We start from the raw sequence: 26,766 nt of genomic DNA on the forward strand, positions 1-26,766 counted from the left end.
AAAGTAACAGGATTCTCAAAGGTGCAGTAGTTGCTGAAGGACTTGCATCTAAGTGGGTAATTCGCTTAGAACTGCTGGGTTTATTTTCCTCAGCTGGATGCAGTAAGTCATTAACAGTGTTTAAAGCCATACTGTATCTTTGAGGAACTGAAAGGAAGGATTCTTACCATTTATGTAAAAAAAAAAAAGGGATTCAATTGGAAATAAGGCTTTAAGTCAGGAAGTAACTAAAGGGGAAAACTGCATATATCCATCTGCATACAGTAATGGGTGCTGAATGTCAGTCAGTTTCCAAATGCGAAATTACCAGATGCTGTTATTTCTGAAGGAATCTTGTACTATTCTGGAGACAGGAGGTAACAGGAGGAAAGAATTCAGAAATGACAGTTTGTCTGTTTTGAATCACTTTGCTGGTTGTACTTTGCTTTTGTAAGTGCTTTGCTGCTTAGTACTCTGCCTATCAGGCTGTTTAAAGATGGAAGAGTTTCTCTAAGGCTTTTCTATACTTCACTGTTCGCTTCAGTTATGCCTCCAGTTTTTGTCCAGTAACTTGGTTCCCTTCTACCAAATTTGTCTTGTCTTTGAATTCAGGCTGAGCAGTGCCTTCTGGCTGGAGATTACAAATGCTTATGCCAGCAAAGCTCGTAATCACAGGGAGTTAAGGAGCTTAAACTGAAGTGTGTCTCAGGTAGTCATCGTGCACTTCTTTTTTTAGTCAAAGCTCTCTACGCAGATTCTGTGTTTCTCACAGTATCTTCCTCAAGGTGAGAAAGACTATCTGAGGTAGAGGACATGCCGTTCTTAAGAGGAGGATGTTTATGTAAATTTGGGTTGTGCGAAAGCTTTGAAATAGCTTTTGGAGCAAGGAGGTGAAAACATTTCACACTATTATTCAAAATGCTGGTTATTAATTCTTTGTCCATACAGCTCTTGGAAAAAACATTGGTAAATGATGCTGGCTGCAAACAAGAGGAAGAAGTGCTCCTCTAGCAGATGGACACACCTGCTTCTTTTAGACATAACTAAGGAATATGGAGTTTAAAGGCTTGAAAGAGCAGTTTTCCTAAACTGCTAGTTAACATAATAGACAATGCCAGTGATTATGCATATAGGCTTATATTTTGAAGATGGTTGTGTGGCAAGCTTAGCAAAAAATGAGCATTATATGATTTTTTAATTTTTTATTTTAGAATAAAGAAATACGTTCCATTACAGTATAGCCTCTTCCCCCTTATTGGATACGTATGCTACAGAAATTAATAACCTTGACATGGAAGTGCAGAAGTATCTTGAAAAATACAAAAATGTTCATATTGACACAAGCTCATTAGCCAGTAAAACACCAATCATATGCGAATGTCTTTGTTTTTTATGTCTTTCGGCTTTGTTATAATTTTTATTAGATTTTATTGTATTTTTAATTTTGTTATTTTAGGAATGAGGAACAGATGACAAGTACTTTAAAAATTCTGTGCATGTAATTACAAGCAGTGACTGTAGCGACTAGCAGCTCATTATGTTCTGGAAGGGGTCTGGCTGAAATCTGTTTCATAGTATTTGTGTCATAAGAAGGATGTATGTGTGTATTGCCTGTCCTTTACAGGAGTAAAATGATCTTAGATGGGATCTTTTTTGTCTTCTACTGACCTGGTCTACTGACTCCCAAATTGCTCATTAATTGGTATCTAACCATCCAGAACTAAACCGAGTCAGATGAAACACAGATACAAAGTACTGCTCGTGTCCTGCGTACTATAATTTCGGAACTGCTGCCTTAGTCCATAGACCAAGGCGAGGAATATCTGCTGCAAGTGCTACAAGGAGATTTTGAGACTGGAATTCTATTGTTAGGTTTAATAAATGCCAAACTTAAATCCTAACAGCTGTGCCAAAGACAGGTGAAAATGAACGTGTGTGTCTTGAAACACAAAGTAATAGTGAACTCTGCTAGCCGCAATCAGTGTGAATTAGTGCATTTATGAAACCAGCTTTCTTAAGTAATATGAAAAAGGGAATGTCTGCTTCCTACTCTCTCAGTTTCTGTTGTTTTTCTGATTTTGTTTTTCATCTGCTCTCTTGTACCAATATTTGTATTGTTAGCTTTTTTACTTGCTTCATTAACATAGAGGCTGTGTTATTACTTCTCACTGAAGAGTCTTGAACTTACGGTTGTTTTTCTTTCTTCTTCAGCTCCTTAACCAAAAATCTGTTCTTTCTTCTCTGCAGCCACCTATGTGACAAGGTTTGTAGACAGTATTGTTTAATGTTGGGTGTTATTTTATACTGGAAATGTTTTGTCATTTAAGCTGTTAGGTTTCAATTAAAACTTACTTATGCATTCACATTTTCCTAATATTTTTAATATGTTAGTTTGTCCAAGTGAAAGAAAGACTGCTGTAGGGTACTTTGATGCTCTATGTATTTGTAATGTTATGATGTCCTGGGTTCAGCAGTAGCAGTGATTTTTTTCTCCTTCTTAGTAGCTGGTGCAGTGCTGTGTTTTTGACTCTCAGCCTGTGAACAGCACTGATAACACTGATGTTTTTAGTTGCTGCTCAGTAATGTTTACTCTGACCAGGGACTTTCTAAGTCTCATGCTCTGACAGGGAGGAGGGGAAGCCAGGAGGAAGCAGAGACAGGACACCTGACCCAAACTAGCCAAAGAGGTATTCCCTACCACAGCACGTCATGCCCAGTGTATAAACAGGGAGCAGTTACCTGGAAGGGCTAGATCACTGCTCAGGTTGGGCTGGGTATCAGTCAGCGGGTGGTGAGCAGTTGTATTCTCTTCCCTTGTTATTTTCCTTATCATTATTATTCTTGGTGGTAACAGTAGTGGTTTGTGTTATACCTTAGTTACTGGATTGTTCTTATATCAACCCGTGGGTGTTACATTCTTTTGATTCTCCTCCCCATCCCTCTGGGAGTGGGGGGAAGAAGTGGAGGGAGTGAGCGAGTGGGCGCGTGGTTTCTGGTTTGCCGGCTGGGCTTAAGCCACAACATATGGCTTCTGTGGTAGTTAACCATCTGTAAGATGACAGTGTATGGATTTCATCTGTTATGATGGAACTTCTTAATCTGTAGGAGTATGCTAGTTAATCCTTCTTGCCAGTTGTGATATTCAGAAAGTTCTTGGTAGTTACAGTGGTTGTGTCTGAAGTACCAATACTGTTCTGACGTTGGGTTCCTAGTCTCTGAGTATAATCTCTGAGTATAAGTAAGTCAACACTGCTTTCTGGAAAAGAGTTCTTGGGAAGGTGGCTGCTGCAAGGGAAACCAGTATGTTGCAGCCTGCACAGATATGCAGTATGATTCAGTATGATTAGTAGTACCTGCTCAGGAGCTTTGGGATAGTCAGCTGTGATCCTTTTTCCAGGAGACTAAAGGGGAGGGGAACAGTGGAGGGAAATTATAGCTGTCAAAGGTGTATTTTGCCTGGCTCTTACTCACCTGTCAGAAATCGGTGTGTGTTGGTTTCCACCTATTTCTCTTTCCTCAGGTGTGGATGAAAATCACGAAGATGTTAATGTAGTAAGTAAGAGGAAAACAAGATCTTTTTCTTCTCTTCATTCATCCACGCATGTTGCGAAGGGTCCTGTGGACCTTCTGATCATTGTGAAAGCTCCAGAAACCAGAGAAGGTGGTTTCTTCTAACACTTCAACTCCTATTGCTTTGTTTAGGATTGGTCGTGGATCATCTTTTGATCTAGGCATTAGTTTTCTGGGGGTTTTTTTCCCGTTACCTGTGTTTCTTTTTGTGCTGCTCTTATCAGATGCTGCTTGTATCTGTTTGAAGACAAGTAGAGATTTGAGTGATCCTTTTCTGTTGTTCTTTCAGCTCCATGCTCCTCTCTTCTAGCTGTGATGACACACTATTCCAGTCTGGTGGAGTAGTGGATTTGATCACAGCTATTCCTGCAGTCCCGGGGAGACGGCCCTTCTCTCCACTTTGCTGGCTTATGGGTGCACTTCTTTGGCCCTTAGAGTTAGTCTGTTACTGCTCCTCTTGTAGGAGTACGCAGAGTGCTTCCTTTTTCCCGAAGCTCTTGCACCCTATGGCCTGTTGAGTACATTGTACAGTGTTCTGGTTCTTCTTTTTGTTGTTGGTATGTTGCTAGATGAGCTTGCTCATTTCGTGAAATACATAAATACCCCCAAGGATTCAGTACTAAAATCAGAGAATTACAGAATGGGTGAGGGTGGAAGGGGCCTACAAAGGTCATGTACTCCAACCTCACCCCTCCTCTGTGGAATTTCCCCTATTTAGATTTGTGCCCATTCCTCTTCTTGTTTTACTTGGCAGCACTGAGATTATGATTCTGTCTTGTTTACTACCCCCCACCAGGTATTTATACACGTAACTAAGGTCTCCCTGAGCTTTCTCTACTCCAGTAAAGAAACAGTTGAAGCTCACAGCCTCTCCACGTAGCTCACGTAGTCCAAGCCCTTCAGCATCTTTATGGCTATCAAAGGCGTGACAGCTGTATGCTGTCTGTTTTGAAATTCACTTCTGCGTGTCACGAACTTCATGGGAAAAAATGCAGGAGTCGCAAGTGTCATCAGATGTAAACAACAGCTTGTAGTGCTTGGACTGTGACTCTCAAAAATACCTGATTTTTTCTTATGGAGACTTTGAAGTCAGAATTGTGAGAATAACTTAATTGGTAGCAATAACCACCTTCTAGGGAAGAAAGGAGAAGTGCTTCTTTCTAGTGATCAAGGCAGATTTTTTGGTTACATAATAAATCCCGCAGCACTTGCTGAGTAGAAGCTGTAGGTGTTGTTATCTTTGCTTATTACAAAGTTCACAAGAAAAAATTGTATGTTTTTATAAGTGTGTCATGGTATTTACAGTAACAAAGAAAAATCCTGGCATGATTTGTGGGAGCACTTTCAATTCTCCATCTTAAGGTGGAGAAAAGAATATTGGCATTTTTTTTCTGTACAGCAATACATGTCAGTTCTTTGGCACCTGCTACTGCATCCCTATTCTTATGAAGTCACAGAAGACAACTGAATTTTCCCTGTGGATGGCATTTGTACACATCTCAGCAATTAGCTGACATTCTGCTCATGTACTTGATGCTAGACTTTAGCCGCACCTTCATTGTAATAACTCCACTTTGTATTCTTCCTGTATATGTTTTAAATGCCTAGTTAAAATCCAGCTGGTGAGTTACAGGTTGTGCTATGGTTAATGTAGCTCAGTGATGAGAATGCTACAGCCTGGCTGATCAGGAGGTTGTCTTCATTGAAAATCAGACCTCTAACCCCTAACCAAGATGTTTCTATTTGGGATGATTTTTATTTATTTTTTTTCAGTTTTTTAGTTTTGGGGTTTTTTTGGTTTTTTTTTTTTTTTAGTTTTGATGAAGTTATGTGTGTGTTTTTACAATGTTATAAAAGTTTAATATTACAAAAATGTAACTTAATATATTGTGTATGTTTTCTGTATGATTCTAGGTACGGCAGGAACTGGATGAAAAAATCACTAAAGAACTTGAACAGGGTAATGTGTCATGTTAGGAGTGCTTTTAAAGGAAAAAGATGACTGTTCCTAACTCTTGCAGATAATGGCTTGAAAGCCGTCAAGTTCCCATGCTAAACACAGGGTTTTTCTGCTAACTTTCCAGTTCAGATGTCAATGTGAAGACCTCCTGCTTACCACAATATTATGTAGAATGTTATGCAGTTGCCTGAAAAATAACAAGAACAAAGAAAACTAACCTGTTTATCACACTGATACACTGGCTTAAGCAGACGTCACCTTTCACTGGAGTTAATCCTCAAGCACATCAAACATAAAAGAAGCCCTGTGATAAGATTCTGTACATTTCAGCCGTCATTTCTCCTTCCATGTACATAGTTTGCATTCAGCACTAAACCAGACACGTTCTCTGCAGTTAGTTCTTGATTTTTGCCTGTAGCTTGTATGTTGCCAGTGTTTTGAATAAGCAAGAATGTGCTGCCATTCAGCGAGACCTGGATAGGCTGGAGAGTTGGGCGGGAAGAAATTTGATGAAATTCAACAAGGGCAAGTGTGGAGTCTTGCATCTGGGGAAGAACAACCCCATGTACCAGTACAGGTTGGGGGTTGACCTGCTGGAAAGTAGTGAAGGGGAAAGGGGGCTGGGGGTCCTGGTGGATAGGAGGATGAGCATGAGCCAGCAATGTGCCTTTGTGGCCAAGAAGGCCAATGGCATCCTAAGGTGCGTTAGAAAGGGTGTGGTTAGTAGGTCAAGAGAGGTTCTCCTCCCCCTCTATTCTGCCTTGGTGAGGCCGCATCTGGAATACTGTGTCCAGTTCTGTGCCCCTCAGTTCAAGAAGGACAGGGAATTGCTTGAAAGAGTCCAGCACAGAGCCACAAAGATGATTAAGGGAGTGGAACATCTCCCGTATGAGGAAAGGCTGAGGGTCTCTTTAGCTTGGAGGAGAGGAGACTGAGGGGTGACCTCATCAATGTTTACAAATATGTAAAGGGTGAGTGTCAGGATGATGGAGCTAGGTTTTTTTCAGTGATGTACCAGTGATAGGACAAGGGGCAATGGGTGTAAACTGGAGCATAGGAGGTTCCATATGAACATCAGGAAAAACTTCTTTACTGTGAGAGTGACAGAGCACTGGAACGGGTTGCCCAGGGGGGTTGTGGAGTCTCCTATGTTGGAGATATTCAAGGCCTGCCTGGACAAGTTTCTGTGTGGTGTACTCTAGGTTACCCTGCTCTTGCAGGGGGGTTGGACTAAATGATCTTTTGAGGTCCCTTCCAACCCTTGGGATTCTGTGATTCTGTGAATCGATGTCAAAAGATACCCTTTCTTTAGGAAAAGATCAATTAGTAATATTTAGGCAAACATAAGATGAGTTGAATGCTTGTAATGCATAGCATAAAACATGCTCCATAATATGAGGCTGGATGTCCGAAGAGGAATTCCACCTATTTCATAATAGCTGTTCCTCCAGGCTCATGGCTTTGCAGTGAGTGGTGCCATTCCAGGGCAGGTAGCCCCTAAGAGAATTTTGTTCTGTTCCTGTATGTTTTTAATCAGAGAGAGGGTACAGCCGTACCTTCCTAGCTCTTCCCATGTGTCTTCCCAAAGCCATTGCATTGCATCCATTTGTATTATTTTGAGCATAATTTTGCATCTGCTAGGAATCATGGAGTGTGTTTGGTTTGGGGACCTTGTCTGAAAAAGATGACTGGAGAAAGATGGCAAAGTCAAGTTTGCTTTCATTGGGCATGTGTTTTCATGGAGGAAAGAGGGTTATGCCAGGGCAAGTTATAAAGACACTCCTCAGAGAAGGTGTCAGGCTGGGAAACATGTCCTGGCCTGACTGCACAGCACAGGTGTTTGTATTTTCACAGGCAGATGCTTTAAAAGTTTGCCACAGTGAATGCAGAAGGTGTTTTTTAGTAGTGTTCCAGTAAATCACTGGTTTGAATGTTTAAGGAAAAAGGATCCTTGAGGTCGAAGAGGTCTGCAGGGGGCCAAACTTGGCACTGGCTCATGAGCAGGACTCATTTGTGAATCCCCTGAGATGTTAAGTGTGTAGCCTCTGGAATTTCTTTGACTAGCTTTAGAAATACCATTGGCTGATAAGCAAAGGTAGAAAAAAATGTTTCTTCCTTTGTGCCTAGCCCTTTCATTGTTATGTTCTCTTGGAATTTTTTAAATCTCTTTCTGGACTGCAGTTTCTCCAGTTACCCATGATGTTTTTACAGTAATATCTTTGGCCCTGCCTACTGTGAAAGTAACACCAGGAACCTTTTCTCTTTTCTCCCTAGCCACTGCTGAACTTGAAACTGGATCTGCTGGAGCCTCTCCCATGATACCTGTTGATGGATCTTCAGAAAACGACCATGGTGTTGACAGGCTCTTCTTTGCAGGACAATACATGAGTACCGTGATGTTTTAACCCAAAATTGCCTAATTTGAACAAAATGCTTTGGAAAAGCTCTGGAAACAAATTTGTTTACATAGTGTATCTGTGGTTTCCCATCCCATGGTACAGATGTGAAAACATGGTTATTGCCGTGTGACTATTTGTCTACTAAATGGATGTCAAGCACACCGCACTTACCTGTTGGTTTATTGCTGCATAGTTGTTTTGTTTTGCACCTACAGTAAGAACCATATCTGTTTTTTTTCTAACAGGTTGACTAATTTGATTCTTGAGCTTGACAGAGCTGCCAAAATGTTTCTTTTTTACATAGATGTATTATTTTATTCCACTTGTGTGCTGTGTTTTAACAAAAGAACTCCCTTTGTTCTGTTTAATCCTTTCATTCTATGTGTTTTTAATGTTTCCAGTGTTATTTTAATGCTAAAGATATTATTCAGTGTGCTTTGAGTGCACAGCTTCAGTCCTAATGCAGGGAATATTTCTGCTAATAAAGTTTTACCAGTTTTAAGACTGGAGAATAGGGCACTTTACATTCCCGTCACTTGATGCACCTTAGGTTTAAAATTACTGGGACTGTATAGTAGTGCTGAGGAAGTTATGATGTGATCTGTTTGGTCTGTTTGTTTTGTATCGCAGAACCACAGAATGGCTGAAGTTGGAAGGGACCTCTGGAGGTTCCCTGGTCTGCCACCCCCCCCCCTCCCCCCCCAAAGGGGGATCAGCTAGTACTGGTTGACCGGGACTATTCTGGCTTTAGAGTATCTCCAAGATAGAAGACTCCACAGCCCCCATGGGCAACGTGTGCCAGTGCTCACCCTCCATCACAGTAAAGAAGTGTTCCCTGATTTTCAGACAGAACCTTGGTGTTTCATTCTGTGCCCGTTGCTTCTTGTGTTATTGATGTTGATTTTTGTATGAAAAATGGCTGCAGCTTTAAACATGCACAGATCCTACATCAGCACCTGTGGTGCACCTGAAGCAGTTCATATGGGGTAAAAAAGGAATCAATTTTCAGTGTCTTTAGTACTTTCCAGAAGTAACTTGTGTGTTGCAATGGCTAATCTTTTTGTCACTGCTAGCAGCTGATATGGTGGCTATATCCCAAGTATTAGCCAGTGTTGTGAGACTGCTGGAGGGGAAGGAGTGACATTCAGAGAGAACTTGACATTCTGGAGAGGTAAGCTAGTGCAAACCTCATGAAGTTCAGCAGTGCAAACCGCAAGGTCCTACACCTGGGTCAAGGCAATCCCAGTCACAGCTACAGGTTGCTCAGAGATTCAGAGCAGCTCTGCAGAGAAGGACTTGGGGGTGTTGGTCAATAAGAAACTGAACATGAGCCAGCAGTGTGTGCTTGCAGCCCAGAAACCAGCCGTGTCCTGGGCTGCATCAAGAGGAGCATGACCAGCAGGTCGAAGCAGGTGATCCTGCTTTGCTCTGAGACCCCAACTGGAGGTCTGTGTGCACTTCTGGTGTCCTCAACATAAGAAAGAGATGGAGCTATTGGCCTCACTGGATCAGAGGAGGAGTACAAAGATGCTCGGAGGGCTTGAGCACCTCCTGTTTGGAGACAGGCTGAGACAGTTGGGCTTGTTCAGCCTGGAGAAGAGAAGGCTCAGGGGAGAGACACTGCAGCAGTTTTCGGACACCTAAAGGGGGCCTACAAGAAATCTGGAGAGGGACTTTTTACAAGGGCAGTTAATAACAGGACAAGGGGGAATGGCTTTAAATTGAAAGAGGGTAGATTTAGAACAGACACTAGGAAAAAAATTTGTACCATGAGGGTGGTGAGTCACTGGAACAAGTTGACCAAAGAAGTTGAGGCTGCCCCATCCTGGCAGTGTTCAAGGCCAGGTTGGACGGGGCTGGTCTGGTAGAAGGTGTCCATGCCCATGCCATAGAATTAGATGGTCTTTAAGGTGCCTTCCAACCCAAACCATTCTATGATATTATGATGTTTGTGTCAATAAAACAGGTTTCTTTTTCTCAGGGAGTCTGCGATCACCACAGAAAGCCTCAATGCTAAACAGTTATGGCATATATGCTGGAACTGCAGAGTGAGGTTTCCTAACAGGAGTGAATCCTAGTGCTGTAGTTAATACCACTCCAGCTTCTCTGGAGCATCACGGTACAAAAACTCAAAAGGCCACAGGATAAGTGCATTTTTTTTTATTTTTTATTTTTAAGCCCTGAACTCCCCAAAATGTGTCTGTGTGTAGCCTTCAGTGCCCTCCAATGCTATTAAAACCAGGGATCTTGTTTAAGTAACAGATAATATAGTTTAATTTATTTTTTGTATTGCAAGCTGGTTTTCATGCTATGCTCTTCCGTTTATACAGGGGCAGAATGATATCTGTGTGTCTTGCAGCCAGCCAGCTGCAGGTACACTCTCAACAGCTTTGGTGTCTTCAGGTTTGTTACGGGAGAAATGAACTACATGGACGCTTGAGAAAAGCAGAGAGATGTGATTTTAATGGGCATGCTGAACTGCTCACTAGTTTTCAGTGGTAATACCTTGGGTTCCTCTCGATAGTGTAAAATGTCTATGGAAAAACAAGCCACACATGGAGATCCTTGGAGTACTTCATTGCAGAAGGCTGGCCATGAGGCAGCCTCTGCTGCAAGAGCCTGTGCATACAGAAACCGTTGTGCAGGCAAAGCTGAAATGCAGGTCTGCAGATCTGTCTCCTTGGCATGGATGCCAGTTCCTTTGAACGTGCAGTTGTGCACCTAGAGTCAATCATTACAATAGACTGCTAAATAACAGCCAGAAGCTGTACCGGGATACCTAGGAGACTCCTAGGACACAGTTGACAACCAGTTACTCAGCTTCACTGTACCATCAGTTTGACTCCTGCCTCCTCTTACCCATTGGTTATGAACTACCAGTAGCAGATGGTGTTCCCTGTTTGTGCTGGCAGATCCAAGCTGATAACCTTATTTCTTCACACTGTCACCTTGAACATGCAAATTTCTTTCCATTGATAGCACCACCTTTTCCTAAGCTTAAGCACTACTTCAGCTGAGAGTTCTGTGATCGTTGACCATTCTACTACCTTGTAACGATGATGAATTATTAATCAAATTACTATCGATCACCGCTGTAAACACAAGGACAGTGACTGTTACACAGGCAAGCAGCACCGTTCATGTTTATTCAGGATAATTTGGACCACAGCATAGTTAGACCTCGTGAGCACAGCTGTGTATTGCAAAGGACAATTTTCACTTTTTATCTTCTCTTGGCTTTTCTGTTTTAACTCTAGAAATGGAGTATGAATTCTGCTCCCACCTCGTAGGACCATCCCCAAATGTCTATAGCAGTGCCTCTAGATAGAGTGGAGCTCTAAGCATCTTTGTAAACAAACAAAAGGCCTCTTTGACATTTATAAACACTCGTGGCATCTACAGGAGCACTACTGCTAGTCACCTTCTTGCTGATGAACTGCCAGTTGCCATGGCCTTGGAGAAAAGTAATTTTTGTCTCCAGTTTTATTACCAAAATCCCATGTACACAACTACATTTCCTGTTGCAAGAATGAATAGACAGTTACTATACAACGCAAATGCTCCTCTTTAATGGCTTTTCATGAAACAGGATCATGCTTATATACTTCTAGAGCACCAAGGCAAAAATAACCCATTTCAAAACTAAAACTCTTTTCACGGCAGCTAGGCAGCCACAGCAGAAAGTATTCACTAAAGAATCCTGAATCATACAGGCCTATTCCAGTTCCCTTTTCCAAACAGTTCCTCATAGCAACCTAACCAGCAATGTGTCTTTGTATTTACTGTTGTTAATTTGAAACTGTTTTATGCTGTCCTCTGAGTCAAGAGTTGCAGGGCTGTGTATTTTGGGGCAAAGAAGAAGTTACTTTGAACATGGGCCGAATTTAATTTCCTCTCTATAAATGACTGGCTGAATTACTTTCCAATTTTATTCCTGAAACAAAATCCTGCAACTGCGTTTTGCCATCTGTTACATGAGGGGCCCAAGTCACTGTAAGGAAAAATAAGCTTTCATTTTGGACCTGGAAGACAAGATGCGTAGATGTTTGGGGTGTGCAGACAGGAACAAAGAGATGTACCAGAAGTACATGGAAAAAAGATGGATCACTGGCTTTTCAAACGTAACTATACTTCCTTATGTCTAGATTATCTACACTGATTAAACCTTTCTTGGTGCTGTAGTAGAATGTTTGTCATCTTAGAAGTTTCTCCTTCCATTAAATTACAAAGGTTCAGGTGGCCCCTGGCAGAGTGAATGGAAACTTCACTGCTCACATAAATAATGATCAGGGCCCAAGATGCTGAAGGGCACTGTGCTGGGTTTATGTGTGTGTTGAAATGTGGCATTAGCAGTAGGGTAGCCTGGCACCTCCTTTTCAGCTAAGGGCAATTCTGCTGCTATCTGCATTTTGCTGTTGAAACTCAGAAGAAGCATAATTAGAACCAAACCCAAAACTACTAACAGGTACAGTGTGGTTGTAAGGCGTGATCCATGTCTTACCCATAAATAAAATCGTATGACTCCCAGACTGAAGTTGTTTTTTCTGACTGGTTTCTGCACTGACTGGACTTCTGAAAAACGGTGGCATCAGAAGTTAGAGCATAACACTAAAAATTACTTGATGGATGTTACAAACTATGCAGGATGTTAAACTACTCTCTAGATAAAATAGGGAGCTGTTTTATCAGTCATTATTTAATTATAACAGTAGGTCAGTCAACAGATATTTGAATTCTGTGCCATTTCTCATCACAGACTGTTTCCGCTCGGATCCTGACAATTTTAATGTAATGTGAGCTGACAACTTTTCAGGGAAGCAGTCTTGAAACTTGTAAGTACCATTCCAGACAGCAATCCTACCACATTATAGTTACACAGAAGAACCTTAAGCCTGCCTTTCAAAGACCCTGAGCATTTGTACTTGTCAGATTTAAGCTGCACTTACACCTGACTCTTGTATCCAGGATGAGTTGGGATAAGCAGTAGAAGAAACGAAAAAAGCAAGAAGGCTGTTTCCGTTCGGTATTGATAAGTGCACACTTATATGTGCTTTGCACTTGAAATTTAATCGTGGAAGTAACCTGCACACTCCTACTGCTAGTGATCTCATTGTTAGAAGGTGGGCCTCAGCCGAATTGACTGTTTATGTCTTCATCTTCCCTGTTTTTGAAATCTATTCCCAAGCTAACTGAGGTTCTATTGTGTGATGTTTCCTCTGCAGCATCACACATTTTCAATCAGCAGCAGCTCCTTAGCCATAATCACTTCCTGCCTTGGCTTCTGTTCAGCACTGCAACTTGCTGCAAAACAGAATTCCTGGAGAGAGTTCGTAAGAGAGGAGCACCTCTGTTAAGAAAACAGGCTGAGAGAGTTGACTTTGTTCAGCCGGGAGAAAACTCTGGGGAGACATTAGAGCAGCTTTCAGTACCTAAAGGACAGCTACATGAAAGCTGCAGAAGGGCTTTTTACAAGGGCATGTAGTGACAAGCTTTAAACTGACAGAGAGTAGATTTAGATTAAACATCAGAAAGAAATTCTTCCCTGTGAGGGTGGGGAAGCTCTGGTGCAAGTTGCCCAGAGAAGCTGTAGATGCCCCATCCCCAGCAATGTTCAAGGCCAAGTTCAATGGGGCTTTGAGCAATCTGGTCTAGTGGAAGGGCCCCTGTCCATGGCTGGAGGGTTGGAAGTAGATGATCTTTAAAGTTCCTTCCAAACCAAACCATTCTGTGATTCTAAGTCCAGTCTGTATACATGAAATTATACAGATGAAGTGGTATTTAGGTGGCAGTTGTGAAAAACAGTGGTTATTCATCAGAAATGCCATAAACTGGATTTGAAAACGTTATAAATAGTTATGGAGTTTATTGCTGTTTTTTGTTGGTTTTTTTTTTCCCTCCTGCTCTTCTGCATGCATGTTGCTTTTAATACTATTTTGAGAATTCATCTCCTGTATCTGGAGAATATTATATAACCTGCATGTTCGTCACACATTCCATCTGCAAATACTGTAGAACCTTGCCATACACCACCACCAGCAATTCTGGCCAATTTGCAGAAGCACCACAGCATTCATCTGTATCATAAGCAGAGGTGAAGTCTGAAATTGTACTTGTGAGAATTACCAAAGATTTAAACACAAAAATCCAAAGCAAGAAACATAATGATAATAATTCCCCCACACTCGCATTTTAGGATAGGAAGTGTCCATATGAAATTCTAGTGCTTTAAAATAGTTCCACTTAGAGAACACTTTCTCACAATTTCTCAGTATTTCTCATAATATGTATCACATGCACCATAATTTTATCTGTGTAAAAGAGACTTTTGCTATGAGCACTGCTGTAAAAGCTAACTTCTTACATGTTGAACAGGTTTCCATCCTGCTTACTTGTAATGTTTATGGATTTCACTACCTCAGATCCAGCTTTGATTTCCCCACCTGTATAATTTCCATTCCAGGTGTTATGCAGAGCACTGTAATCATCACTGCTGGAAAAATCAACACTAAATTAAGATAAATCTAGAGTACAAACCAAAAGATGATGTCAGAACGATTAAAGATGGTCTAGTGGACAAAACCAGTACATGCCCATGCTCTTGTGCTCCCTAAAGTAACAAACACCTTTTAGATAAAAGTGCAAGTAACACACAAGAAGTTCAGCTTTGTGTGAAATCTCTTGGCATTCAGTGGCACTGTTACTGACACAAGTTCCAGAGTTCCAGGAATGTGCTGCAAGGCTCCAGGAAGGAAGATATTACCACCTAGATAAGGTCAGGCTTTTAGCACTAGCAAGTAGTTCTTGGCAGAAGTCTGAACGCTATTGTGTTTTCAGCTTTGACTTCCACCTTCTTCAGTGGAGCTTTTGATTTCTTCAGTGAAAATGCTGCCACTGAAAGAAAGTGAGCACTTCTGGTATTACTGTAAAAAAATACTGTTTAAAAAAAGGCCCCTGAAAAAGACCCTAAGACAGAATACAGCACACTGGAAGAGTCTATCGGGAACAGGTGTTCTAGGGCAAATGCCTGGCTCTTTACTATCTCCTGTCATATGTTTTTATCCTGGTACAAGTTTTCTCTCCCTCACCTGAGGCTTGGTCTGTGCAGATATCACCTTCTAGCACATCTGGGTTTCATGGGGTGTTTTGTCTGAATAATTGATAGATGAAGTATGCCTTATTATTTAAGCAACAAGGAAGCTAAGACTGACTGATACGACACATTTCCTGGATCTTTACTGCTCCTGAAGAACACTCTTCCACTTAAAAATCCACAGACTTATTTTCATAATTCTTACCAATAAACTGCAGTTTCCTCAACTGGAAAGCAGAAATAAGAACAAAATTACTAAAAATTGGTAGAGCTGCATACACAGGTGCCAAAACATGCCATAAACAAATATAGCTGGAAAGCACAAACCACCTTCATGTTTCACTGGCAAGACTCACATTTGCAGTTTGCAAGTATCTTCATCTGAGGCTTCTACCTTCTTGAGAAGTTCCTTTGTGGTTGTTATCATTTAATTCCTAAAGGAATCACAGCTCTTGGCTTGGTATTTATTATATTAAATGTGGAACAAATTAAAACCTTTCTTACCAATCCGCAAGGAACACAACCCTGGTATTTATGATCGTTTACATATCAATCTGCAGAATAAAATTCTTAGCAGACTGCAGCTCCATGCAACAGAGGCCAAGAGGGGGAATTACATTACCACAGGTATAAAGCATCTACTGAAGCATGCGCATCTGGTACACTTGCTATGGCATGAGATAAATCTATCATACAAACCACCTGTACTTCATCCTCAGCTTTAGCACAGTGTGTTTTATGTCTCTCAGCTGTTCTATCAATAAAATGGATTGAAGAATAAACACTAACTCCAGTGACTAAGGGTAGTAGGCTATAGTTGATAGAAAAGGTTGAGTCATACAGAAATTCTTCACTGCTGGCATTAAGTCCTCATAACAGAATCCATGTTCTTTCAGTCCAATAGCCTGCCTGTAGGCCACGAAGAACTCTGACTGCAAATACATGAAGTGGACATGGAGGCACTTCACATGGATTGCAATGAAGGAAGTTGCCCTTGGACCACAGAAGACAACTTCTGCTGTTCCTTCAGGCACACCAAATGAATTTAACTGATCTCTTTATAAGCCAGCTCAGTCATTACACTGGAAGCATCCTTTTCCAGTAGTAAAGATCTCCATTAAACAAACAAAAGGAGGAAGTGACCAGCCTCAGGCAATGCAGGAAACTTAATGGAATATGACAATTACCTCCAATTCAACATTACTTCCTTCTGTCCTTAGCATCACCTTTCTCTGCCCTACTCATTTTTGTAAAACCGGTTTATTACTCTGTAAGGACTCACTGGATTTTCCTGAACATTATCTGTAATGTAAGCTTCTTGCAGGAAAAGGTGTTTTCCAAGAACACTGTGGACTATGGGCCCTTTTTCTTAGCTCAGCAGAGCTCTTCATGTACCCCTAAGGAATGATCTGAGAGCCACAGCGGTCAGTGCTCACTGGGAGCTCCTTTAAGTCTGAAAAAAGAGGGTTTTTTTCTGAGAGTACTTTTCCCTTCAGCAAGAATAAAGCAAAGGTTTTTTTTGCAGACATTACTATTTTTTACCTCCTAGGAGACATTTGCTGTGCTACATCTCTACAAGCAGTGGGAAATGGCAAACAGGACCTCCACCCTAGTCAGCTGGCACGCACCGACTGACATACCCCTGCGCAACACACACTACAGAGATCCTATAAGCATATCAGGCCCCAGATTCAACTTCAGGAAACCCTTCCTGAATGAGTCTCCTGGCTTTGACTCCTTACCAGTACATCCAGAAGAGGCTTTGGTCAAATCCAAAACAAAGCCAATGGTATCAAATTGAAATAAATTTTGGTGCAGAAACTAAAACAAAATTTGAGTGTAAGCCAAGCCCCACAACTCTGAAGCACTTTACACTGCTGCTGTCTAAGCATGATGGTAACCAAACTCTACAGCTGCCAGTTTTAAGGTTTTAGACAGGCTCTTCTGAGCAGGCTCTGTCATGGCAGGGCTGTGTAACTGCCCACCATCCCAATCCTTTGCCTATCCCATTGCAGAAGAATCAGTTTGACAACATGAGCATGTCAACACATTTGGGCCTTCAGCACCCAGTTTTTGTTAGGATCCTTTTCCAAAAAGGAGTTTAAACTTACCTTTCTCGATCCCTTTGAGAATGCCCTATGTTTAAGTCAGCCTGCAAGTGGAAACACATCTTAATTTCTTTAAGTTATACCTACCCCTTGCCCACACTATTTCATTGGTACAGAAGAGTGCATGCAAGAGTTGAAGTCACTCACCTGAAGGGAGCACATTTTAAACATCTGCATCATTTCCCAGATCTTCTTTTTCCTGCTTCAGCAGTTCCTGTACTTAACCAGCCTTTGGATTTTACTAATGAGCTTCACAGAATCATAGAATAGTTGGGGCCGGAAAGGACCTTAAGATCATCAAGTTCCAACCCTCTGCCATGGGCAGGGACACCTCACACTAAACCATTTCACCCAAGGCTCTGTCCAACCTGGCCCTGAACACTGCCCAGAGATGGAACATTCACAACTGCCCTGGACAACACATTCCAGTGCCTCACCACCCTAACAGGAAAGAACTTCCTTTTACCTAACCTGAACTTACCCTGTTTACTTTTAAATCCATTACCCCTTGTCCTATTGCTACAGTCCCTGATGAAGAGACCCTCTCTGGCATCCTTGTAGGCCCCCTTCAGATACTGGAAGGCTGCTATGAGGTCTCCATGCAGCCTTCTCCAGGCTGAACAGCCCCAACTTTCTCAGCCGATCTTCATACCGGAGGTGCTCCAGTCCCCTGATCATCCTCGTGGCCCTCCTCTGGACTTGTTACAACAGTTCCATGTCCTTTTTATGTTGAGGACACCAGAACTGCACACAATACTCCCAAGTGAGGTCTCACGAGAGCAGAGTAAAGGGGCAGGATCACCTCCTTTGACCTGCTGGTCATGTTCCTTTTAATGCAGCCCAGGATACGGTTGGCTTTCTGGGCTGCAAGCGCACACTGCAGGCTCCTGTTCAGTTTTTCATCGACCAGCACCCCCAAGTCCTTCTCCGCAGGGCTGCTCTGAATATTTTTTCTGCCCAACCTGTAGCTGTGCCTGGGATTGCTCCGACCCAGGTGTAGGACCTTGCACTTGGCATGGTTAAACTTCATGAGGTTGGCATCAGCCCACCTCACAACCGTGTCAAGGTCCCTCTGGATGGCATTCCTTCCCTCCAGCGTATCAACCGAACCACACAGCTTGGTGTCATCAGCAAACTTGCTGAGGGTGCACTCAATCCCACTGTCCATGTCAGTGATGAATATGTTGAACAAGACCAATCCTGACACCGATCCCTGAGGGACACCACTTGTCACTTGTCTCCAGCTGGACATTGAGCCACTGACCACAACTCTTTGTGTGTGGCCATCCAGGCAGTTCTTCATCCACCGAGTGGTCAACCTATCAAACCGATGCCTCTTCAATTTAGAGACAAGGATCTCGTGCGGGACACTGTCAAACACATCTATGCTTCTGACAAAGAGGTTGAACAGGATCAGTCCCAACACCCATCCCCGAGGGACACCACTTGTTAACTGGTCCCCAGCTGGATATTGAGCCACTGACTCAACTCTCTTTGTTCAGCGATCCAGCCACAAACTAACCTTGGTCTCACAGCTCTGCATCTGAAATCATTGCTTCAAGGGTAGAGAAAAGTTTCAACTAAGATCACAAGCTCAGCATATTTAAGCACTGAATGAAACACAGGACCAAGGAGTTGAACTGCAGAGGATGTGTTCAAAGCAGAAGGTCTCTGTATGCATCAGAGTGCCATAACTCAGCTTCAAACATAATTTCTCAGCTATAAAGCAACATATTTCCTCAGTTGTTCCAGTGCTTCTACAAGTATTCAACCTATGTATTTAAGAATTGAGAGCCAGATTTCATTGAGGACAAGTATCTTCAGTTCAATGTATTTGGTTTCCAGTGAACCTGCAATGAAAAGTACCAAATCCCACTTAATACATACACTAAAATAGCTTTTTTCTTCAACAGCACATTTACACATGGGACAGGTGGGGGGGTAGCCTAGTATTAGACCTGTTGGCACACTAGAAGGAAAAGAGTTCTGCAACAGCACCAACACCCTGTACTGCCACACGATAATTCTGCTGGGTACTGAATACCATGTGGCCTAAAAGACACTAGACTGCACAGAGCTTGTCCCACTGAACTTGGCTGTTGATGATGGATAAGAATAGGTAATTATGGTTACATGTGATCCTTGTATTCACTGTTAAGGCATATTTCATGCAAAAGCAGTAATTTCTCTAACTAAACTTGTGTCTTCTAAACTACACTCTAGCAGGATAATGGCTACCCATTAGCAAACACACAATTCTCTATGGATCTTGCCCAAATTTTGAGCAACATGACAGGTGCTGAGAGGAGAACATAGAGAATGAGTGGGTCTGCAATTTAATGGCTTCAAATAAATGTGCGTATTTGAGTTTGTACTTGTGTTCCTGCTCAGAAGTTTGCCTTTCTCCAATTTAACTTGTCTGTAAGCATTAAGGCACAAAGAATTCCTGCATCTCCAGCAGTCTTAGGAACCAAAGAACAGTGTTTAATAAACAAAAACCCCTATTACACGCAGAAGTCACTAATTTGACTGTGAGAGCTTTTAACATTCTTGCTTTCTACACTACACACCAAAAAACCCATAAACCACAGTAAGATCTTCCACTCACAGCCAGAACTACATTTAGAGATGTTTAAAATTGACTGTTAGATAATTTACATCTAAATAAACCTGTTAACACAAAAAGCCTTGGTTTATATTTAGGAATAGATCTTATTTTAAGAATGAGGTATATATACACAGTATCACGACTATCACTTTTACTCCTTACGTATTTCACACTGAAACTACACAGCATGAAACCCCAAAGGAAATTCAATGACGGCATCTTTCGCAAAAGTACAAACTTTAATTTACATGCAAAACTACAACATATTCATAATAAACTAATGACCAAACAAATTACACAGAGTTTGTAAAAATCATCCACTTTGTTAAATAGGTCTGTACAACCAAAGATTTACAAAGTCCTTGTGCATGTTCATCTTTTCAATGCACAACTGAATTTAAAGGTTCTGCTCGAATATTCCCCAAGTCAAGAGCTGAATCTGTCTCTTCATCAATTTCACCAATAACAGCACTGCAATAAAAACAAAACAAAACCAAACAGGTTATAGCTGGCTGAAATCCCCTGGTGAAGAGTTTCTTTAGAATTGCAAAGCTCTGTCATTTGAATTTCAAATATTTATGGCTCTAAATACCATCTAAAGGAGGCTTTAGGCTTTTGAAGTTTATTGTTATTATTTAAATTATTATTATTATTTATTAAAGACCTAGGCTATAAGAACCAAGTACTGCTGGTCTCTTCTAGGCAGTAGGTTACCCTCTCAAACAAGAGCTGGAAACTTTCTAGACAGAATAGATTTTCAAGAGCAATGTCTAACAATTTGTAAGTGCGTAAGATATCAGATAAATGTGACAATTTCCATTAACACCCCCTAGTAAAGTGTTATTAATTTATCCAATGAAGCATATATAATATTTCACTATGCCATGTTAAGACTTAGTTAGACTAACACACCAGTGGACTCAATAAAGTTGCTTTAAAGAGAAAAGAAGGCTAAGGTAATGGACATCATACTAGCTCAAGATGGGAATTAACCCAAAGGGAACGTAAGAACAAAGGGTCTAATCCTTCTGGCGTGCCCTTCCATTTACTGCTTCAAAGACTTATAAGCTAGTGGCTGCATGCACAAAATTAACAGCCACCGGAAACTATGTTATATTAACCCATCCAATAGCTTTCTGAATACAGTTCCATTTTTGATCTCTGCTGTATCTTGCAACAGTGAGTTCCTGCATGAAGTTTTACAGTGTGCCACGAAACACTTTCATACGTGACTTGTTGTCAGATTATCTTTGATTTTCAGTAACAATAAAACCTATAGGAATTAACTGAAGTAATTATCTTCCCATCTTCTTTCTACTACTCCCAATTTCACAGCAACCAGTAACCACTGTAGCTGTGCTTTTTTTTAAACTGGAGAGACCTTGCCTTGTCAGCCTTTCCTTGACAGAAAACATCTTATACCTTTACTTATTCTCACTCGCACTCTTCCTGCATTTTCATACTGCACCCCTCAGTGACACACTAGCTGTTAATGTACTGACACAACAACTACTGATTCAGTCTTCTTCCTAGTAATCCCTAATATTCTTTCTTCCCAGTGAATCAGCATTTACAAATATACAGCCTGAGACCAGAGTGAGACTGAGCTTATGAGTAAAAACATCCCAGTACAGGTGTCCAGGTTCCCATGACAGTCACTGGAAACTAAAGAGGAATTTAACTTGTCTTTAAATAAAAATATGGTCAGCTAAGTACCTTTCTTAGTTCCATCACTGCGTAGAGCTTCAGTGTGCTGTCAGCTCAGACAACAAAATGTGAACTATTTATGCCAATTGAATATTCAAGCACTGATCAACATGAAACCTCATTTCAAATCTGAGTCCCTTCAGAATTCTTGCATAAGAATCTGATCTTGAATACCTGTTACTATTTATTAGCTTTTTGCAAAGTGACAATTTAAAACATTTCCTTAGATTAAAAACCACCCAAGACAAAGCACAGGTTTCTCTTTAGTTCACAAGTAGAAATAAAGTTTTTTCAAAGACCTTACTCCCCTAGTCATAAACAGTATCCGTCACCACTCCTGCCACCTCTTTCCATAGGCTTTCTGCTTCTCATACAGCAAAACACACACATGTATTTGAGAGCCTTGGTTTTAATCAGCTTTTTGTCACAATTTTTAATACTAGGAAGTTGTTCAAAACTGTAATAATATCTTCTTTGTTTTCCCTAATTCATCACACACTTCTAAACCAGAAGCTCCTTTTTTCCTTCTGAAAACCTTTACATACTGAGGTTTTCTGACCGATGCTGCCTATTCACTGCAAGCTTCTAGTGAGGCACACAAGAATGCCTGGAAGTATTTTATCCCATAACTGTTGCTTTTCTTTTCAATAGCTTCTCTATCCATCCTGTCCGTGTTGTTCTCCACCCTGGTCCTGTCCCCCCCCTGCCCCGAGTCCCCTATTTTGGAGTTAGTGTTACTTAGCTGTTGTTTGGTTTTTTTCTTCTTCCTACAAGGATGCCAAATTTAAGTATGTTAGAAGTCACATGGATACAGAATTACTCCTTCTGATGAATATGATTCTGAGTTTGTTAAGGTTACAAAAAAAAATAATCTATAAAAAGTGCTTTGAGTATATTTGAGTAATGGGGCAGCCTGATATGGTGAAAAAGTAGAGTAGTAAACAATTATCTGGCTTTTTATACACATCAGTACTATTTGAAAAGTTACTAGCAAGTAGCATGCTAAGCCCTACCTTTGTACATCTGTCAATTTACATTTTTGGTTTTTTTTTTCCTTAAAAGCTTAAAAGAGATGAAAGTTTCCAAAATGATCCTCCTTCTCAATTATAGTAAACACACCTAGATATAAGCCTAGGTCTTAACATTTCTTTGTACAGAAATATCCCTTAGAAGATTCAAATTCTTATCCAGGCTCACAGGTTGGTCACTATGACATTCTCTTTTTCTCACTATGATAAAAAATAACCTCATTTTCTGCCATCAGTTTCAGAATGCTGCTGCAAAAGTAGCCTTCCTAGCAGGCCCAACTTACCAGGCTTTCATTCCAGTTCTCCTGTATCCTCCCTATCTGTTTGGCACATGAGCTACTTTTCTCTGCATTTAATGAGCATTTTGTTAGGGTATTTTACATCAAGTATCAACTCATACATTTGACCTGGCACTACATCAGCTTCAACAGTTGTTACTCTTTCAAGCCAGAAACTTCATGCATTTCCCAGATTATAAAAAGTGTTCTGTACAAACACCTCATAAAAAAAAAAAAATCCTGTTAGAAGCCAGCTTTGTAAATCAGATTGCTGACTTTTTGCACACAAGTTGTCATCTTTTGTTCAATCTTCTCTCTCAGTCAACAGATCCTGCTTCTCACAGGCTGGAATAAAGAACATCTACACAATGCCTAGACTAAAGAAAGGAAAATGCTGAGCTTTATACTGACCTTTCCTAGATGGCTGGCAGTACATGAGCTGGTCAACCTATAGCTCAGTAAATCTGTACTAACACTATCTTAACATTACAACAGAATGTTAACAGAAGCATAGATACTCACTATTTAGTATACAAACACAGAATCATTTAGGTTGGAAAAGATCTTTAAGATAACTGAGTCCAAACATTAACCTAGGACTGCCAAATCCACCACTATGCCACGTCCCAAGTGATGCATCTATATGTCTTCTAAATTCCCTCAGAGATGGTGACTCTACCACTTCCCTGGCTGCTTCAACTTTGACAGTACTATTGTGTTACTCACCAAAATAAAGATGCAATGTCTGGGGCTAGCAAGATGTACAGATACACACACACACACTAAATTTTTATTAAACTGATTTAAAGAAGAGTACGCTATACTTACACGTTATCACCTCTTACAATGTATAATCCCAGCACTACCTGCTCTACTCCTTGTGAAGAGCTGAACACTCGTTCATGGCTTTCATCCAAAATCAAGTTAATGGTCTGATCAAAACCTTTGAGGGTTCCCTGAAAAAAAGAACAACCCACACACAAAAAAGGCACTCAAATTACCTTTTAAATTTGTCATTATGCTCTCAAGGAGATCTTAAACAAGGCTGCAATACAAAGGTACTAGAGAACAGAAGCTCTGTTTAGGTTTTATAGGCTTAAACATAAACAGCTGGAGAATGAACCTTTAAAAGCAACTGTCAATTTAGAAGTATCTGTATTTACCAAGTGTTTGAAAAGCTACAGTAATACTTAGCATCAAAAGAAGTTTCCCCTTTACTAATGACAGTCCACATTAGATAACTTATTTTAGTCCAATTAGACAACTAATTTTATTGTTTCTATAGTAAAACTTGTGTCTTCCTTGTATGGAAGTTCCCAGAAATCAAATCAGCAACTTGAAGAAGAAAAAAAATGGATTCTTCTGGTCAACAATACTGAAATAATTCTTAAAATGCAGTCTTAAGTGGTATCTCTTTGAAAGTGATTAGCTTGGTTTCACAAAATTCCACACCTCCCTCCCTCAAAAAAAAAAAAACAAACCAAAATCAAACAAACAAAAAAACAAACCAAAAATAGAAAACCCACACAAAATTTCTGCACCATTTCAATAAGCACTTGGAAAAATTATAGCATAATTGATTTGTGCAATTTACTAGCAGCAATTGACAAAGAAATTTAAACTGAAAGCTCATGTCGTTCAAACAGTGGTAAAATCCATTTATATTACGTAGCCATGTAACAGTGAGGCATATATACCAACTCCATTCCAATATTTTTTGGTAGAAAGTATCTTGTATCACAACATAAAGTTAACCAGACTGACTCCAACCAGACAGCAGGTCTGGTGAAGCTAGCATTTTTCTGCTAGAAGTACTGTTTTCTCTGTACAAAGCTAAGTACAGGCACAAACATATACTCCTCATTCAATGATTATATTATCAAGTTAAACACAAAAGAATAAAAGATGAGGGGAGGGAAATACAAGAGAAAAAAAACCCAACCAAACCAAAACCCCAACGAAACCCAAACACAGAAGCAAGAAAACAAAACCATGATACAGGCTAATAAATAACAGCTTGGCAACCCTTAGTTTTCCAGGCTTAAACAGAATCCCACAATTCTTCAGCAATTATCAGCTGACGTTTTTCTGTAACCACATGGAAGAAATGGTTTTAGCATGAAAGGTGAAGAACCTACTAAACAAAGAGGATTCTTTAGATAGAAGCCAAATCACTGAATAAAAAAGGGCATTTTCTTGTGCATTCCTATATGAAAGGCCATTTGATAAGTCAAAGCACTTGCATGCACAAATTTATCAATGGACAATGCCAACAGGCAAGATCCAGTAAATGTTTAAGGTAAAAAGTATAAAATAATGGCCGTAAAGCCTTAAAGCAAAAGTGTGTAAAGATGTGGACATAAAAGTTCATATCCTAGCATAGTGCCTTTGTTGCCATGAAAGTTTTTATGGGGGGAAACAAAATGTTAAAGATACAAGTCTCACCACAATCATTCTTCCATCAGAAGTAATTACTGCAACAGTACCTGATAATTCATTAAGGAATTGTTTTGAGATATCTGAGGTAGAATCATTAACATTTTCTGAAGCATTCACATGTAATGTAAGTTTTAAGACCCATTAAGAACCAGAAACGCCTATCAGCACTTCTTAAAAAAAACAACCACCAACAAATCAACCACTATGGTTGATAGAAACATTTGACAACACACCATTTTTTACAGTTTCACATTACCCAACCACAAGTCATACATAAACATGAACAGGATTAAAAGCAGGCTGAAGATTTTTAGTTCACCTCTCTTCCCCAAACTAACTGCACTACCTCAAAATTGAAACAACATGAACAGTTTTATAAATATTTCAACCCAAGTCCTTAACAACAGTTTAGCAGTGGGGATCATGAGTCTGGCATTCTACATCCCCTCACTCTTAAGGCCTGCCTATCTCAGTGTGATGATCAGATATCCATCATCCTGAAAGATTTTGGGTTAGTATCTTACCATTTGTGAATAAAATTGAAACTGTCCACGGGTTACGAAGAGTACAAAAAGGTTCAACGAACACTTGAATTTGAAGGTTTCCAACCCAAACGATTCAATGATTCTATGAACACTAACTCGCAACTTTTGAGCAATCGACTTAAAGCTGCTAAACAAACACGTTAAGAGCCCTTTAGGGGACCAGACCAATTGTGAACCTCGTTCCTCATCATAGATCAAGCAAGGTTCAGGTTCGCAGCACTTGTGCTACAGGGGACCCTATTTTACCTGCCAAGCCAGCCTAAGGTAAAAAAGAAAACGACACAACCCGCAGGGAAGGACCCAAGGAAAGCAACCGACCGCGAGAGCGGGAGGCCTCAGGTTCTTCAGCTGCCTGCCGAGGCCCGGGTACCCCTCGCAGCTCACACTTCGCCGGCCCCGCAGGTACCCGATGCCCGCGGTACCCGATGCCCGCGGTGTGCTGCAGCCACCAGGTCCCCGGCGCCGCCATCGCTCAGCAGCACCGAGCCGCTGGGGCCCCCACGCGCAGTCTCCCCTCATGCCCGCGAAGGAGAAGGAAAGCCCGTTCCCACCGCCCCGGGGCTGCGCTGGGGTAGGATACGGTTGATGTAGTTTTCCAGAGCAGATGTCATGGCGTCGGCTCCCGCGCTTCGCCTTGCGCTGGCGGCCACCTCCCGCGAGACGCCCGCTGCCACCTCCGGCGCACGCCAATGACGTACACATCACACACAAACAGCGCTGCGGAGGGGCCGATTTCACAGCGGGCGGCTCCCGCGCATGCGTATAGGGGGTGCGAGGGGGCTGTATCTAGTCGCGGGCTTCGAGGGTTCTATGGGAGGTGGTGGTGCTAAGTTTTCTTTGTGGAGTACGGCACCATTCATAGGGATGTTTGTTTAGTGGGAGGTACAGGGGCAGTGTGACCCGTCGTGTGCGCTCAGCTCGCCCTGCTGGCTGCTGTTGTTGTAGAGGGGTGCAGTGGGGGTGGGGGGGTGGAAGGGCAGTTAGTTTGCTGAGGCTTAGGGGTGATGGGAAGCGCCTTGCTGCCGGGGTGTAGCGTTCTTCATGCTAGCACGGGA

At 41.3% G+C, this 26,766-nt stretch overlaps 2 protein-coding genes across 2 annotated transcripts in view; one reads left to right on the forward strand and one right to left on the reverse strand.

Moving 5' to 3' along the window:
• The window catches only part of LOC133222874 (ankyrin repeat domain-containing protein 26-like), a 59,813-nt gene extending 51,746 nt beyond the window's left edge, over positions 1 to 8,067 (forward strand). The window contains exons 39-40 of the mRNA XM_061373025.1: positions 5,464 to 5,509; positions 7,784 to 8,067. Of these exons, the coding sequence (XP_061229009.1) occupies positions 5,464 to 5,509; positions 7,784 to 7,914 (177 nt within the window). The 3' untranslated portion in view covers positions 7,915 to 8,067. The remainder of the gene's footprint in view (positions 1 to 5,463; positions 5,510 to 7,783) is intronic.
• Positions 8,068 to 19,940: 11,873 nt separating this feature from the next.
• On the reverse strand, positions 19,941 to 26,361 carry LSM8 (LSM8 homolog, U6 small nuclear RNA associated). The gene is made up of 4 exons (XM_061373026.1): positions 26,292 to 26,361; positions 25,173 to 25,213; positions 23,556 to 23,683; positions 19,941 to 20,185 (listed from the first exon to the last, which is right to left on the reverse strand). Exons 1-4 carry the CDS (start codon positions 26,320 to 26,322, stop codon positions 20,095 to 20,097), a joined length of 291 nt encoding a protein of 96 aa, XP_061229010.1. The 5' UTR covers positions 26,323 to 26,361; the 3' UTR covers positions 19,941 to 20,094.
• Positions 26,362 to 26,766: the final 405 nt, after the last annotated feature.

Source organism: Neopsephotus bourkii, unplaced genomic scaffold, assembly GCF_033783945.1.
Source record: "Neopsephotus bourkii isolate Nb327-2 ecotype Australia unplaced genomic scaffold, CSIRO-AGI_Nbou_v1 NB_1624, whole genome shotgun sequence".
In the NCBI taxonomy this organism is placed as follows: Eukaryota; Metazoa; Chordata; class Aves; order Psittaciformes; family Psittacidae; genus Neopsephotus; species Neopsephotus bourkii.